Below are 18,279 nucleotides of genomic sequence, written 5' to 3' on the forward strand. Positions count from 1 at the left end.
AGCATGTAAATAATCGACATTTTGGTGCAATTAATGTTGCATCACTCAATTAAGTTGCGGGTTTGTTAAACTTGAAGTTTACCGGGTGAGTTGACCGTGCTGTTAGGGGCGCGCAGCTGTGAGCTTGCATCCGGGAGATAGTGGGATTGAATCCCACTGTCGGCAGTCCTGAAGATGGTTTTCCGTGATTTTCCATTTTTATACCTTAATGAAGCCACGGCCGCTTCCTTCTAGCTCCTAGACCTTTCCTACGCCATCGTCGCCATAAGACCTATCTGTGTCGGTGCGACATAATGCCACTCAACAAATGAATTTAAAAACCACCTAATCGATACTTTATTTTTTTGCCTTGGGCAAAATTAAAAATACATTAGCACACACAGAACATGTTTCGACCACTTAGTGGTCATCTTCAGCTGTATAAAGATAGTTGAGATGAAAAACATTTGGACAGTAAGCACATTAAACCTTAAAAATACGTCCCACGGGATCTTGAAAACTATTGCTCTAGATGCTCTAAAAGAAGGGAGGGGCGGGGGTGTGTGGGTAAGGTAATATGTGTGGATGATACTTAAAATACAATTTGCATTTACAATTGTGTTGAAAAAACTTATTAGCTAATATACATATTCACCTCACCATAGACGCTTGAAGATAAATTTTTTAAATATGTTTATTAGTAAATAAGTTTTCTAACATCATGTAGACGCGAATTTTAATTTAAGTAACCCTCTCACAAATGCCTGAAGACTGTTACAAACATTGACTTTTTTATTCATGCCACCTAGTGTTATTACGAATGTATCACCACAGACACTTTAAATATTTTAAATATGTATGTTACCTTTTTTCAACACAATTGTAGACGCGAATTGTATTTTAAGTATCATCCACACATATTACCTTACCCACAACACCCCCCAACCCCCCCCCCCCCCCCCCTTCTTTTAGAGCATCTAGAGCACTAGTTTACAAGATCCCGTGGGATGTAGTTTTAAGGTTTAATGTGCTTACTGTCCAAATGTTTTTCATCTCAACTATCATTATACAGCTGAAGATGACCACTAAGTGGTCGAAACATGTTCTGTGTGTGCTAATGTATTTTTCATTTTGCCCAAAGCAAAAAACTAAAGTATCGATTAGGTGGTTTTTAAATTAATTTGTTGATTGTACTCATCGATACGGTCATGAAGTGGACGGCTTGCAATAATGCCACTAGCAAAAAAAATCTTGAAGTCTATTACGACCACAGATTTACTGATCGTTATGTCTTACTGTAAAAACACTTATTCAGCTGAGCTAAACACTGTTAAAATAAGATTATAATAACCGTACCTGAGAGTGAATGCAAGTTTCCTCTCAGCTGGGCTGATAGGCTTCTTGTACCGATTGCATGGGGTTTTCAAAATTTCACTTTTTAAAAGTTAGAGAATATAACTAAACACTCAGTCTGAAATACTTCCTGAACTTTGTCTCATCACTTAAAAGATGCCTGTTAATTAAATTGTTATAGCGTCCCTCCTCATAGTGTGATGCAAATATACTGTTGACTTTCCTTCTTCTCGGGCCAAGATACCTCTTTAATTCTTCTTATTCTTATTCTTCTTCCATTCAAATGTCAAGGAAAGCCCTGCCACTAATGAAATCGCCCGTGCTCTCGTCCATTTCTGACAGACTGGACTGCGCGACTGGCGGCTGGAGTCGTGTCTAAGAAAACACCCCACATGCCTGTCGCTTGCGGCTGCTGTCGCCAACGTATATGGCGACTCCAGTCGTTGTGGTTCTGGCCGCCGTGGCGGCTACATTATTAATACCAATATAATGGTACGTTATTGGCGGCTACAGTCGCGCTTGGAAAATGCACCTTTAGTATCATTGTGTAGTTTTCTCATTTAAAGTGAAATTATCAAATCTGCACTTCAATAGCGTGAATCATGCTTCCTTGGTTCTGGAATTGGATCAGATGTCTCGTAATGTATCTTGCAGCAGGAAAACAAGAAGGTGGCCATTGTGTCTATTCTATAGAATGTTAAATATTACCTTTGTCTATGCATACACCATTTAGCTCATCAATAAATTCACCAAAAAAAATGAAAATCTGCTGTCAAGAATATGAAGTCCTTGAGCCATGATTTGACTGTACCACAAATAGAAAACTGTCTGAACACTCCAGGTCTCCAACGTCCTCTCCGGCAGAAGATCTGCGAGACTCTGGGAATCGTTATCGGACATTATAAATTTTCCAGCTAACTCATTCCTTGTTGCCAGCATTTCACTCCAGTGTGCTAAGTTGGGCTCATCAGTTGGTAAATAGCACACCCACCAAGACGCATGGCTAGTGCATACCGTGGAGGCCACTACGTAGGCTACTTGGAGCCACCGGCAGTGCTAGTGCACTGTTTACTCAAATATTTCAGGTTTCCTATGGGAATTAACATCTATATCAATCAATCAGTCAATACTGATCTGCATTTAGGGCGGTCGCCCAGGTGGCAGATTCCCTATCTGTTGCTTTCCTAGCCTTTTCCTAAATGATTTCAAAGAAATTGGAAATTTATTGAACATCTCCCTTGGTAAGTTATTCCAATCCCTAACTCCCCTTCCTATAAATGAATATTTGCCCCAGTTTGTCCTCTTGAATTCCAAATTTATCTTCATATTGTGATCTTTCCTACTTTTAAAGACGCCATTCAAACTTATTTGTCTACTAATGTCATTCCACGCCATCCCTCCGCTCACAGCTCGGAACATACCACTTAGTCGAGCAGCTCTTCTTCTTTCTCTCAGTTCTTCCCAACCCAAACATTGCAACATTTTTGTAACGCTACTCTTTTGTCGAAAATCACCCAGAACAAATCGAGCTGCTTTTCTTTTGATTTTTTCCAGTTCTTGAATCAGGTAATCCTGGTGAGGGTCCCATACACTGGAACCATGCTCTAGTTGGGGTCTTACCAGAGACTTATATGCACTCTCCTTTACATCCTTACTACAACCCCTAAACACCCTCATAACCATGTGCAGAGATCGGTACCCTTTATTTACAATCCCATTTATCTGATTACCCCAATGAAGATCTTTCTTTATATTAACACCTAGATACTTACAATGATCCCCAAAAGGAACTTTCACCCCATCAATGCAGTAATTAAAACTGAGAGGACTTTTCCTATTTGTGAAACTCACAACCTGACTTTTAACCCCGTTTATCAACATACCATTGCCTGCTGTCCATCTCACAACATTTTCGAGGTCACGTTGCAGTTGCTCACAATCTTGTAACTTATTTATTACTCTATAGAGAATAACATCATCCCCAAAAAGCCTTACCTCCGATTCTACTCCTTTACTCATATCATTTATATATATAAGAAAACATAAAGCTCCGATAATACTGCCTTGAGGAATTCCCCTCTTAATTATTACAGGGTCAGATAAAGCTTCACCTACTCTAATTCTCTGAGATCTATTTTCTAGAAATATAGCAACCCATTCAGTCACTCTTTTGTCTAGTCCAATTGCGCTCATTTTTGCCAGTAGTCTCCCATGATCCACCCTATCAAATGCTTTAGACAGGTCAATCGTGATACAGTCCATTTGACCTCCAGAATCCAAGATATCTGCTATATCTTGCTGGAATCCTACAAGTTGAGCTTCAGAGGAATAACCTTTCCTAAAATCGAAATGCCTTCTATCGAACCGGTTATTAATTTCACAAACATGTCTAATATAATCAGAAAGAATGCCTTCCCAAAGCTTACATACAATGCATGTCAAACTTACTGGCCTGTAATTTTCAGCTTTATGTCTATCACCCTTTCCTTTATACACACGGGCTACTATAGCAACTCTCCATTCATCTGGTATAGCTCCTCGGACCAAATAATAATCAAATAAGTACTTCAGATATGGTACTATATCCCACCCATTGTCTTTAGTATATCCCCAGAAATCTGATCAATTCCAGCCGCTTTTCTAGTTTTCAACTTTTGTATCTTATTGTAAATGTCATTGTTATCATATGTAAATTGTATTACTTCTTTGGCCTTAGTCTCCTCCTCTATCTGGGCATTATCCTTGTAACCAACAATCTTTACATACTGCTGACTGAATACTTCTGCCTTTTGAAGATCCTCACATACACACTCCCCTTGTTCATTAATTATTCCTGGAATGTCCTTCTTGGAACCTGTTTCTGCCTTAAAATACCTATACATACCCTTCCATTTTTCACTAAAATTCGTATGACTGTCAATTATGCTTGCCATCATGTTATCCTTAGCTGCCTTCTTTGCTAGATTCAATTTTCTAGTAAGTTCCTTCAATTTCTCCTTACTTACACAGCCATTTCTAACTCTATTTCTTTCCAGTCTGCACCTCCTTCTTAGTCTCTTTATTTCTCTATTATAATAAGGTGGGTCTTTACCATTCCTTACCACCCTTAATGGTACAAACCTGTTTTCGCATTCCTCAACAATTTCTTTAAACCCATCCCAGAGTCTGTTTACATTTCTATTTACCGTTTTCCACCGATCATAGTTACTTTTTAGAAACTGCCTCATGCCTACTTTATCAGCCATATGGTACTGCCTAACAGTCCTACTTTTAAGACCTTCCTTTCTATCACATTTAACTACCACAAAAATAGCTTCATGATCACTAATACCATCTATTACTTCAGTTTCCCTATAGAGCTCATCTGGTTTTATCAGCACCACATCTAGGATATTTTTCCCTCTGGTTGGTTCCATCACTTTCTGAATCAGCTGTCCTTCCCATATTAACTTATTTGCCATTTGTTGGTCATGCTTCCTGTCGTTCGCATTTCCTTCCCAATTGACATCTGGCAAATTCAGATCTCCCGCTACAATCACATTTCTTTCCATGTCGTTTCCCACATAGCCGACTATCCTATCAAATAATTCCGAATCCGCGTCAGTGCTACCCTTTCCCGGTCTGTACACTCCAAATATATCAAGTTGCCTATTATCTTTAGAAATGAGCCTTACACCTAGAATTTCATGTGTCTCATCTTTAACTTTTTCGTAGCTTACAAATTCTTCTTTCACCAGAATGAACACTCAGGGATTTAGATATTCAACTCCTAAGGGGATCATTCACTCCCCCAAAAATCATTTGACACATGGAGTGGACATTTCACATCATAGGTCCTCTCATTTCCCCAGAATTTAATAAGAAATGGTTCAAAAAATTCAAACTGTAATGGGCTTAGAAAAGGGTTACATATCAAAAATCATGCTATGCACATACTGACTTCACTGATAGAGGTATTTTACAAGCACAGTTACCATCTAACACATTCTACAGGAAATAAAATCTCAGGATTAGGGTACAGTGAAGATCAAAAACAGACAGTAAAAATACCCTTAAGGTCATACACCACACAAATGCTAGTAATTCCTTTTACATAGCATGGCCAGCACATGGTTTTGCTTCCCACTATCGCGTAAATGCATGGAAAGTAGGCATACGCATTTATGTTTGGCTCATAGTAAGATCCTGGTTCTAGATTTTTGTATCTATTACTCTCAGATCTCCCCACTTCCACAGTGGAAGGATGTTGCAGACATGTGCATTTGATTGCATCTTCTAAGTCATTTGACACATGGAGTGGACATTTCACATCATAGGTCCTCTCATTTCCCCAGAATTTAATAAGAAATGGTTCAAAAAATGGTTGGTACTTGGTGTTTGCATTGTTTATAGACTCCAGTTTTGATATATGGACAGTGATTTCAGCTTTGTTTAGAGGATTGTAAACATGCCTTTCTCTAGATTATGTTCTCACTGATTTGACTACTACATTATTGCTTACTGGTTACATAATTTGAAATTAAACAGGGTGTTACACTTACTTTGCTGTTGATTTTTTTATTTTTTTTTATTTTTTTATTTTGGCTATTGCTTTAGGGATTATTTAAAGCTATATGGGTATTATGAAACATTTTTTGGTTGTTTGGGTGATTGTTGCAAAACATCTGGTGCACAATAAGAGTGACAGTGGCTGCCAATTTCTCTTCACTGGCGTACATGCTGCATTGTAGTAGGAGCTTCAGTTATATCACTAAGGAACTTACATCCTCCCTAAATGTGCAGGGGTAATTTTAAAGACTTCTATTCTCTGTCAGTGGCTGTGCAATGGCTCTATCTTCTCACAGCTCGGTAATTCTCCAGCCAGAAGGTAGAACAGAAAATAATCATGTACGGTACAAGGTAGTTTAGTAAAATGAAAAGTAGGTTTGTTTGCCTACATAAGGCAGGCGTTTAATAAACTTGGCATCTGTCTTCCTAAACCTGTGCTTGCTCCAATTGTCTGTTGCGTTTAGTCATGTCAAGAATACAGAAGATTTAAAATTTAAAATACAAGTGAACAAGGCCAAGATGGTGATAGAATACAGTGGCGCCGACTGGGACATGAGGTATGATTTACAAGAACATTGGGATTTGGAGGAAAAAACAATCAATATTAAAATGAATATGGTTTCTTTTGTTTTTAATATACAACCTAACAGTAGAAAAATAAACATAATTATTACTTGCTTCCCAGATAGATTTTCTGTAGGAATATCCTCATTTGCTCATTTTGTGATTTAAGCTTGGAAAAGGACTTTAAAATTTGGAGAAAAAGAAAACAGTAAATACTAAAGTGAATGTTTCTATGCATTCAAAAATATTCAAAGATAGGCCTAACAGTAGAAAAGTAAACATAGAAATATTACTTGCTTTACTAACATTTTCTGAAGGAATATCCTCTTACTTTGCTCATTTCTTGCTAAGAACTATTCTGACATTTTCTCTAGATCTAAAACCATACTGACTTCTTGTGGACATATAAAGTGTCCATATAATTTAACCTTTGATGTCCCATAAGTGAACATAGAGAAAAATCTCTCTGCCGTTGATCATGTCACAGGAATAATCTCAATTGAACAGTTCTGAGAACACACCCTCAAGATGAACTTCTAGCTTAAAGTGACTGATAATGTCCTCAATAACCTCTCCTTCATTCTGTAGAATCTCAAGAAGCATTCCTCTCTGAAGCTGAAGATGGCCAGAGTGTATATAACTTCCACAGAAAAACATAACTTTTTCTTTACTTGCATCACTTCCAAGTAAACATTGTTCAACTTCTAGCAAGAAATTGCACAAATATAGCAATTTGAAAGTACAAAAATTAGTGAAATCTACATGAAAGTAAGCTTGGTACTGAGATTTCTCTTTGAGTGCTTCTTTCGTACTGTACCTTATCATTTGTCCTAAACTTTATCTGGCTGACTCAACAGTAGAGACCGTGGAGCATCCGTAGTAGTGGATTTCCCAAACTATCTAGCTAAATTCTGATAACAGGAGAGGGATCTTAATTCATAAATGTGAATGAGAAAAATTTGGATAGGGTGTAAAAACAAGTTTATTAGACTAAAACATAGAAAGCGGACCGAAACCTCAAATGAAAAATCAAACGCAGAAATTACATCAAAATACAAAAGAGGGTCTCGAATCTTCAATGAAATGAATTTACATCTCAGAATGTGAGATATTACGTTTTACATTGGCGCATAAACATACTCGCAGTAAGTCAGAACAAGATCTGGCCACTAGCCTCAAAATTTTGCATGTGAAGAAAATTAAAATGTTAATTCCCAACAAATTCAGGGACTTGTAACACAAAATAAAATCATACTTGGTTTGAGGCCGGGCCCTACATCGCCCAAAATGACACTGCTTCTAACATAGGTCATGGCCTATGATCACAGAGCTGGGAATATGGGAAGGATATGGTAATGACTTTTATAGACCTAGGAAAGGCATTTGACAGCATCCCCAGATCAAAAGTTAGGGGAAGCCTGACACACAGGAACTAATAAAAATGATAAAAGCAATATATGATAATTGTTACATCCGTGTGAAAACAACAGTGGGTAGAACAGGCTAAAGAAGTAATGTACAAAGGATATTACTTAACTATAATGATATATGTAGCAAAATCCTGGTCAGTGACTCGGAGAGATGAGAGTAGATTACAGGCAGCTGAAATTAAATTCCTGAGGAGTATGGTACAGAAGACAAGGAGGGATAGAGTGAGAAATGAAAACATACTAAAGGAGCTAAATTTGCAAAAAAACTATATGACAAACTGGAACAGAACAGACTGAGGTGCTTTGGACACGTCAAGCGGATGAAAGAAGAAAAACTACCAAGAGAAGCACTGAAAAGACAGATGGCGGGGAAGAGAGGATGAGGGAGACCAAGATTTCAATGGATTGACTCTGTGAAGAACAGCATAGGACAATAGAACCTGGACTGGAACACAGTGCTGGATGAGGAATGGTGGAGAGACAGGTTGAAGTGTAGAGGAACCATATTTACCCCCACCCATTGTCTGCTGTAAAAGGGGAATTGATGATGATGAAACTATTATCAGTAGGACAAAGATTCTGATATGGTATGTTTTATTCTTATAGTAGTTGAGGCTTTCACAGCCATCGTTATAAACAATGTCTGTATTTTCCAGGCTTGCAAGCCATGGTCTACAAGTCTGTGATGGTCCCGATGTTTCATCGAAGGCTGCATTTGGCATTTTCAAGGGTTCTGAATGACTTTGATGGCTACAAAGCTCGCAGTGGAATGGAGTGGAGTTGCAATTCCACCTCAATATATAGTGCAGGCTGCGGTCCACCATGGTGGAGGACGGTCACTGATTGGCTGTTTTAGGCCAATGATAGTGCAATCTACAGCGTACTGCTCGTCTATTGGTCCACCACGGTGGTGGGGTGGTCGCTGATTGACTGTTCTTCAGCCAATTATTGAAGCACTATTGAAGCCCGGTGTTGGTCGACCTATTTATCGGAGACAGACAACTGATCACCTGTTGCTTTCCCTGGCTGCTGCAGCCACCGTATCGTCCAGAATTACAAGTATTTTGGACTGGAAACTAGGCTCTATTGACCCATTCCCATTCCTCCTTACAGATGAACAGTTAACTCCCAACATCAGTCCTCGTCGAACAAGGAGCAGTACACAGAGCACCTCCAACAGGGTCGCAGGAAACCAGCCCAGGAAGCGAGAGAACATCCTATATTACTATGCAGCCTGATACTAACAGTTCACAATCAATCAAATTGCTTGAACTAAGGGATGTTCTCACCTAATCAAACCATATAAACAATAGACCGTAAGAGACAATACATCACTAAGATGGCAGACTCAAGTTTCATATCAATGTACATCTGTTTTTGAAGTGGTGCAAACAACTCTTAGCCTCATTTTACTTAATTATGATGACAACATTACTCATTTACTAATTTTAACTATATGTTTTTATTACAGACTCTGATCTAAGAATTTGATCAACATGTACATGTTTGACTGACACAAACTAATACAAACATGTTTTAATATTATCTTTCTCACCAAATGGTGACAAACAATATTAGCATTAGAACATAAGACTATGCATGTGAACTTCAAGTTAACCAACACCTAGTATAACATCATTATTAGAATATAAGAATGTGCAAGTGAAATTCAAGCAAAATTTTATAGACATGAAACCCACCATTTTAATCTGCTGTTGTTACATTTTACTATTAGGATTTAGAACTGCTTATAAATCTTAGACAAAGTCATGTTTTAAATCGATGGATCTGCTATTTTGACAATTGATGTTAACGATATGTTCAGCAGCTGAAGATGATCCCCACCGGGATCGAAACTAGGCCTCCGATTGTAATATATTTCTTAATTTAAATACATATACTTGTAATTATAACAAGTATTGATTAGGTGGAGACTCCCAACCCTATAATTGTGAACTATACTTAAGTAATGAGGTACTGTATGTCGTAGTCTGCTAGCAGCAAGTGCTCAGCAACTGATCACCTTTCTGCTTGTCCCATCTGGCTGTACCTGTTGTGCTCCTTCAGTCGGGTGGCAATTTTGCATTTTGTAGTTTCTATGTATAACTGTTACATGTAATAAATTTCATCATCTGTTCCGTATTGACTTGAATATAGTGTATAAATTCTTAAAATGAATTTACAAGAATATTGTACACCTGTTCAGTACCAAGTTGTTACCGTTTAATAAATGGTCTCATGGGGCTGATGACCTAGATATTAGACCCCTTTAAACAACAATCATCATCAATAAATGGTCTGCCTAAAACATTATATAAAAGGACATGTTTCGACCTTACTTGAGGTCATCTTCAGCATGAGAGTACAAAGAAAAAAGATATATACATAAAACAGTAGTACATAAAGAAACTAATAAGATAAAAGACATTCAACAGTTATAATAAAAACTCAATACTTAAAATGTTAATCTTTCTTCAGTCTTGTTGTAGTAAGATGAATGCTTATTTGAACAGCAATAAGTCCAGATTTGAACAAAAATTTGTTTGGCTGGAAGAGTTCCTTAAAAAATTAGATGGACTGTTTTTAATGAGTCTTCAATTGTTTTCTGTCATTTTCAATTCTCTCCTTATTCTCTCAGTTATCTTCCCAATATATGGAAGAAAGGCTTTAGCTGCCGGCTGCTCATCTTCTTTCTCCCTGGTTGTTGGACGTCTCAGATGAAGTGTTCACTGGATATCTTTAAGACTGTACCTGTTAGGTCGTAGGGCCATTTTTAAAATTCTTTTTATTTTTTGCTTTACGTCGCACCGACACAGGTAGATCTTATGGCGATGATGGGATAGGAAAGGCATAGGAATGGGAAGGAAACTGCCATGGCCTTAATTAAGGTACAGCCCCAGCATTTGCCTGGTGTGAAAATGGGAAACCACGGAAAACCATCTTCAGGGCTGCCGACAGGGGGATTCGAACCCGCTATCTCCCGGATGCGAGCTCATAGCTGCGCCCTCCTAACCGCACGGCCAACTTGGCTGGTAGGGCCCTATTGAGGTGGCTGAGTTCCTCATTTAAGTGCTGTGGTTGACAACTTCTTCTTGCATGGTCAGCTAGCTTTTTATCACTCAGTATTTTAGTTGTGGGTGGTGGTTGGACATCTTCTATAGATAGCAGTCTGTATGGGTCAGTTTGCTGTACTCTTTGCGTCCCACGTTTAAATCAGCCATCTTAAAAGTGAAGGAAAACTCCCATGATAGAAGAATTTGTCACCATAATATCTCAGAGGCTACTGGAGTCCCATTGGGTTAAAACCATATATAGGACAATGAAGAAATTCCAAAAACTGCTAAGGTCTGTTAAAGACAAAAGCCATCCTCTTTCCACAGCAGGTGTCTACAAGATCCCATGTGGCTTCGGCCAGTTATACATAGGAACTACGAAACGCACTACCTGACTGAAGGAGCACAACAGGCATAGTTGGCTGGGGCAAGCAGAAAGCTAATCAGTTGCTGAATACTCTTTGCTAGCAAGCCATGAATACACTACAGCAGCTCTGAAATACTGTTAACTACTGTGTCTTATCATGCCCAGCTACAAAGGAAAACCATTGAAATCCTGAAGCACACTGACAGCTTCGACCGTAAGGAGGAATCTGAACGGGTCAACAAAGTTTGGTTTCCAATCCTGAAAACTTTAAATCCTGAAAGACACGATGGCCACGGCAGCCAGAAAAAGCAACAGGTGATCAGTTGCCTGTATCCGCCAAGGCAGGTCGACCAATGCTGGGCTCCATAGTGCTTCAGTCATCGGCCAAAGAACAGCCAATCAGTGACTGCCCCACCACCATGGTGGACCAGTAGGAGAGCAACCCGCTGTAGCCTGCACTATCATTGGCCAAAGAACAGCCATTCAGCGACCACTCCCCACCATGGTGGACCATAGCCTGCACTATATATTGAGGTGGAATTGCAACTCCACTCCATTCCACTGTGAGCCATTGAAGTCATTCAGAACCCTTGAAAATGTCTAATGCAGTCTTCGGTGAAAAGTCAGGACCATCATATGATCCTGGACCATCGCCTACAAGCCTGGGAAGTACAGACATTGTTAATGAGTTATTCTGTTTACTCTCAGTGTAAATGTAAATTAGATTATGCTCACCTGGAAAGTTCTGATGTCATTCACATCTTTTGGGGCACAACTGGCAACTATATGGTCACCCTTTGTTAAACCTGTCAACAATATGAACACATCAAATCTCCTATGCATATAACAATAATTACAATAGTTATGTGTGCTTAGAAATTAAATGGGTACCTCAGGACTTTAATTAATATACTATTCTAGCCTTTTCCTATAGTGACATAAAAATCTTTGGAAAAATTAAACTAAGTATGGTCACTGTCAGAACCAGGATTTGAAAGTTGTATCCCACTACAGTGCTGCATTCCAGTTTTAAGGTTTAAGGACAATGTCTCTGTAGAAATATGGTCTTTATGAAGAAAATGGATGAGTGACTAAACTGGAAGTTGTGGTACCTAATGAAGAAATAAAGGTAGGTATTAGTAGGCCTAAACCATCAAGTGGGGTAATTCAGCCATCCAGGGTAAATTTGACCATTGACGCATGATTTTCTCCTGCCTCCTATACTGTGTTGCCACTTTCAGGGTAATTTTGCATTGCATAGGGTACTTCTATGTGGTAAGGTTACTTTTAGGGCAATTTTAGTGTAATATAAAAATTAGAAGTTTTGAAAAAGGCAAAACATATTACTTGGGAGTTAATCCATTTAGCCCAAAGCCAGACTTCAATTTGCTAACCCTTAGGCTACCATCTCCAAAGTATTATTTTATTACAAATACAGAATGAAGGTATGCTTGTTTTATTTCCAGTTCTGCTGTAATAGTAGTATGCTTGAGTGTTCAAATTTAACACAGTCCTGAAAACCATGTTTGGTATAAATAATTGCATTTATTGTGTGTTTATTTTATTAAGGGAGAAGTATAATTATATTGTATGATTTTAAGGTTCATCGATATTAACATAGTGATGAAATATTTTTAATCTTCAAGCTGAAAAATGTGTTGAATATTAATGTTAATTAACTTACTGTATTTCTGAAGATGGAAATATATAGTGCAAAGAATAATGTATAATCCTAGCAAAATAACTATGAAAATTCAGGCATTTTTATATTACACACACACAGGGAATGTTTTGATCTGTGAATCTCGACAATAGGTGTTGTGTGAAATGATGGGAATTACTCATTTTTTATTCATGTAAGTTTTATATATAGAAAAAGAAGAATGGTGTGTGGCCTCCGGAGAGGCTTGGTGCAGGTCTTTCGAGTTGATGCTTTATAGGCGACCTGCATGTGTGTGAGAATGGAGCCCTATATATGATAAATTCTAATGCTGATGATGGCACTCACACACACCTAACCCCTGAGCCATTGAGTTAACCAATGAAGGTTAAAATCCCTGACCCAGTTGGGAATCAAACCTGGGACTCTTTGGACTAAAGGTCAGCACACTTACCATTAAGCCACGGAGCCAGACATCTGGGATTATTTAGGGTAAAATTTTGGTAATATTAGAGTAATTTAATTTGTACTTGTGGCAACACTGCTCCTGTACTGTGAAAGATGAATCACTTGCAATAAATAAAATGCATGTGCAATAGAAAACTCTATCAACACTCACTAGTCCAAAGAACATAGGCAGGTGCATTGTTGATGTTGAGTCAAGCAATTTCTTCCGCAGCACCAGTGTCTTGTTTGGTAAGAGCAGAAAAGAAACTGTTCTTCAGCCCCAGCATTTGATTCTCCATTCCAATGGTTTATGCACTCAAAAAGTATGTCTGGAAGGTAATCAACACAATTTGATGCTTTTTATTCAAGTAGGTTTTCTAGCAGAATAATCTTGCGTTGTATAATTTGTCCTCTTCCAGGGTAGCTTTGGCCATGCCAAGAACATACAAGAAAACTTAGGTGGCTGCAGGTATTGTGATTAGAATCCCATTTTCCTCAAGAATGCTTTAGAACGCATTCTTAAAGGCACAATAACAGTTTGGCAAACCTCTGAGAAGTACTATATTATTTCACTATCAACCTTGCAAGACAAGCTAAACAAGAAGCTCACAGGAAAAATAGGACAGCCATGCATTCTTTCAGCTGAGGTTCGTGTTACATATATTTGTTTACTATATGCTCCTGAGGTATTGCCAACTGAGGGCCTTTTCCAACCTTTCTTTTCTCTCCATAAGTTGGACTTCAAAATTGGTAAGTTTCTTGTACCATTACAAATAGTTATGATATATTTTGTAATATCAATACTTGTATGCTTAGGATAAATAAAATTGTTTCTTCTTTGGGGAAACTGTTTGGAATATCCTGTAAATTGAATCACTATACATCTGTTTCAACACAAATTGTTTTAATTTACTTGCCGATTGTTGATATTGGGCATCCTGCAGGCTTTTTTACACACTGAGTACCAGACCAAAATTCATAGGATTGCCATCTAGTGCCGTGAGTTAAAAAGATCGAGTTACTCCCCGGTGCCAAAACATTCACGGGCTTAACCAAACAAATGATCAATGAAATGAGGATATATTAGGTTAACTTATTATTTATATTAGGTAAAATATTGTTCATATTGCTGATAAGAGATTTGTAATTACTGTAGCCCCTCAAAAAGATATTTGCCCCCAAGGTAGGACATACCCTATAAACGCTGTTCCTATTAATAGAAATAAAATTACAACACCTGTAGATCAAGTTTGTATATAATTATATGAACCATAGTACATCCCACAACCTACATGAAGGTAAAGGCAGATAAAGAAGAAGGATGCACCATTAGCATGTAAAGTACGTAATAGTCAACCGTAGTTGACATCACGGCAAATGTGAGCTACACTAGAAAAGGCTAGATCTACAGTTGCAGTATAATGTATAGCTAGGAAAAGGCCGGTGGCAATTTGGATTATTAGACAAAATGTGAGGAGGGAACCAAAATTTCATCAAGCAGAAATGTTGGAAGGTGCTGGAAGATCTACTAGTGCATTATTAGCAATTTTAAATAAGGGGTGTGATACTCGTATAGGTTTAGCAATTAAAATTTTTGTCGTAAAGGGCCTTGGAAGATATTTGTGATTTTTACAATCACAATTAAAGTGAGAAATATGTAGTTTACTAATATTAAAGTGATTAGGTGATTAGGTTTATTGTAAAGTTGAATTAAATGAGGGGTAGCTTCTGTGTTCCAGGAATTAGATAATAGATCAATAGGTATAAGATCCACATTTTTGGTAAGTATATTAGTGAAATATGGGTCTCTTATTGATGAAATTATTAGGATAAAGGTGATTAATAATATGGTGATGGCAAGGGTTTTTATGGAAGTATAAAATAGTTCATTAGAAGCCAAACTAGTAATGTAAATAAAGAGGAATAATATTCCTCCTAAGAAGATTAAAAATAGAATATAAGAAAATCAAAAGGAGGATGATATTAACCCAACAGTTATAGAAATAATACATGTTTGCACAATGATAATAAGGGTTATAGCAAGGGGGTGATTGGCTTGCATAAAAATTAAAGAATTTTCTTTCCTCTGAGTTTTAGAAGAGAGATCTTAATATTAGTTTACAAGACCAGTGTTTTTATTAAACTACTAAAACAATGGTAATAAATATAAGGTGATTTATCTTGATTTTAGTATTTATATAGTAGTTACTGTCCCGACGCTCTGTCATACTTACCTTTTCCTTTGCAGGGACGCGTTATATGCCGTTGATTATGAGAGACGTGTTAGCTTGTTCATACCGGAGCCGTAAAAAAAGTAAATGAATCTTCTGATTTTTTAATTTTTTTTTTTCTATTTGCTTTACGTTGCACCGACACAGATAGGTCTTATGGCAACGATGGGATAGGAAAGGCCTAGGGAAGCGGCCGTGGCCTTAATTAAGATACAGCCCCAACATTAACCTGGTGTGAAAATGGGAAACCACGAAAAACCATCTTCAGGTCTGCCAACAGCGGGGTTCGAACCCACTATCTCCCGGATGCAAGCTCACAACTGCGCGCTCCTAACCGCATGGCCAACTCGCCCGGTCTTCTGATTTTAGGTTAGGAAATTTTTGTATAAAATGTTGTTATATAAAGTTGTGAAAATCATGTGAATTTGGTAAAAGGATGTAAGAGAATAATATTACAAGAAGAATTTGTAGTTAGGGAATATTGAATATGTATATAATTTTGTTTGTATAACTTTAAATTTGGTAAGAGAACCTAGCAGCGATGAAATGAAATGGCGCATGGCTTTTAGTGCCGGGAGTGTCCGAGGATATGTTCGGCTCACCAGGTGCAGGTCTTTTCATTTGACGCTCGTAGGCGACCTGCACGTCATGATGAGGATGAAATGATGATGAAGACGATACATATACCCAGCCCCGTGCCAGAGAAATTAACCGATGGTGGTTAAAATTCCCGATCCTGCCAGGAATCAAACCCGGGACCTCTGTGACCAAAGGCCAGCACGCTAACCATTTAGTCATGGACCCGGACAGCATCGATGATTGTGCAACATGGGAAACGAGTGATTACCGTATATCGTTGAAGTCGGTCCTTAGTGTTGCAACAGCTGGCTTGGAAACCCGGAGTACAGTGGGGAATTATATGCTGGATTGTAATTCATCAATGTGGATGAATGTGTGAGATTGCTATTTGCTCTGTACATGGTTCAAAATCACTGTAACTATATACTTAGTCTTCATCATTGTCCGACTTGTTCAATATATCGTTCAGACTATCTGCACTCTTTTACTGCTTGATTTACTCATAGTGATTTATAGGAAAGGGAAACTCACAGCACTGCACACTTACATAAACAATCCGTGCGATAGACAATGATTTTGTCACCCTACAAAACACTCTTGACATACCCATATGGGGTTGCGCCAAAACAGGAATTACAGTTAAATTGAAATAATAAATATGGTATTTCAACCTATTCAATACAAGTAAATAAGAGATGTAGAGATTACATTCTTATTTAATTAAAAGTGAAAATGGAACCGGTTTCGACCCCAGTCTGGGTCATCATCAGCCGATTATAACTCGAAAAACAATACATAAGTAAGAAAGAAGTTAACGGTCAAGTCCACACAATATCAGTTGAAGAGGCGATATAAAAATGATGGGGGTAGACACTGTAAAATTCAGACGAAGTGGAATGCAAGTCATTTAAAAGAAGTAATGCGTAATCTTCCGAGCATCAGCACGGCACACGCAATGTTTGGCACTGTCTCACAATGTTCACGAAAAGCAGAGAACAATTAAATGAACCAGACTGCATACACCGTCAGGCACAAAGTCACAACATAATCCAAATATGAAGATCTAAAGTCATGAAGAAGCCGAAGACGAGCAGCACAATCAAAGTAACTTGCAAGCTCCAGAAGATCGGCGCGGTGTTTACAACGTCAAGTGCTGTAGTTTCATATGCTGACGGAGATTGAAGGATAGATTAATGATCAAGTATTTGCTTAGTTCATGAAAATGTACCTGTATATATATATATATATATATATACTTATAATACGATTCAATATCATTGAATACGTAATTATGATCTTGAAGATTTTTAGAACAGTTGACGTCTTTTTAACCAGATAGTGTATTTGATCACATTTTAAAAACATCTTCTCTCCTTATTCTTTCCTGGTCATATTTATTTCTTCCAATTAGGCACTTCCAAATTAACTTGAGGTTGGCAGATCTAGTCCTGAGACTATACACTTTTCTTTCTACCACCAGACTTTTCAGTACCTCTTCTTTCTGTAAGGCAGATTCAGTAGATCTTTTCCAAGTCACTTCCTCTGTTTGGTTCCTCCATTTCCAAGCATTAATGTATGAGATTGGATTCATCTCGTTATATGACTGTACCAACAAAACTGCTTCTCTTGAAGCTTCTTGCTGATAGGGCTGGCCTTAAACTTTCCTCGCAGATGTTCATTTTAGAGCCAGTCTTTCCAAGTGATGCAAGCACACTACCATAGCATCTCTGTCAAATGCAATTGTTGATCCTTTCTTTCCCAGTCCAGAACATCCAAGAGCAGGACATATGTATACACCGTGCCCTTCAAATTGACTGGTATTTTCCTGTCTCACATCACTCCACTTCGCTCAGGTCATTTTATCTAGCTGACATTAATGAGATTTTTAACATCAGCATCTGACCTGGCTTCAGTAGCCCAAAGGAAGGTTGACATAAAATTTTCTGTGAAGTAATTGATGACAGTATTAAACAGACTTAGGCTGAGCACCAATCCTTGATGCATACCTACAGGGAAACTTTCCAGGTTTCTCGATCCACTTCAGTTGTTGGGCAATGATAAGGTGGAG

The 18,279-nt window shown here is 38.0% G+C and overlaps 1 protein-coding gene across 2 annotated transcripts in view; it reads right to left on the minus strand.

Annotated features, from left to right (window-relative positions):
• The window catches only part of P5cr-2 (Pyrroline-5-carboxylate reductase-like 2), an 88,342-nt gene that overhangs the window by 49,447 nt on the left and 20,616 nt on the right, over positions 1 to 18,279 (minus strand). For both annotated transcript variants that reach the window (XR_010858586.2, XM_067137178.2), the window contains exon 2: positions 12,030 to 12,100. Coding sequence is in view for 1 of the 2 variants with exons in the window: in XM_067137178.2 (XP_066993279.2) it covers positions 12,030 to 12,100 (71 nt within the window). In the remaining variant the exon portion in view is untranslated. The remainder of the gene's footprint in view (positions 1 to 12,029; positions 12,101 to 18,279) is intronic.

Source organism: Anabrus simplex, chromosome 1 (genome assembly GCF_040414725.1).
Source record: "Anabrus simplex isolate iqAnaSimp1 chromosome 1, ASM4041472v1, whole genome shotgun sequence".
Lineage (NCBI taxonomy): Eukaryota > Metazoa > Arthropoda > Insecta > Orthoptera > Tettigoniidae > Anabrus > Anabrus simplex.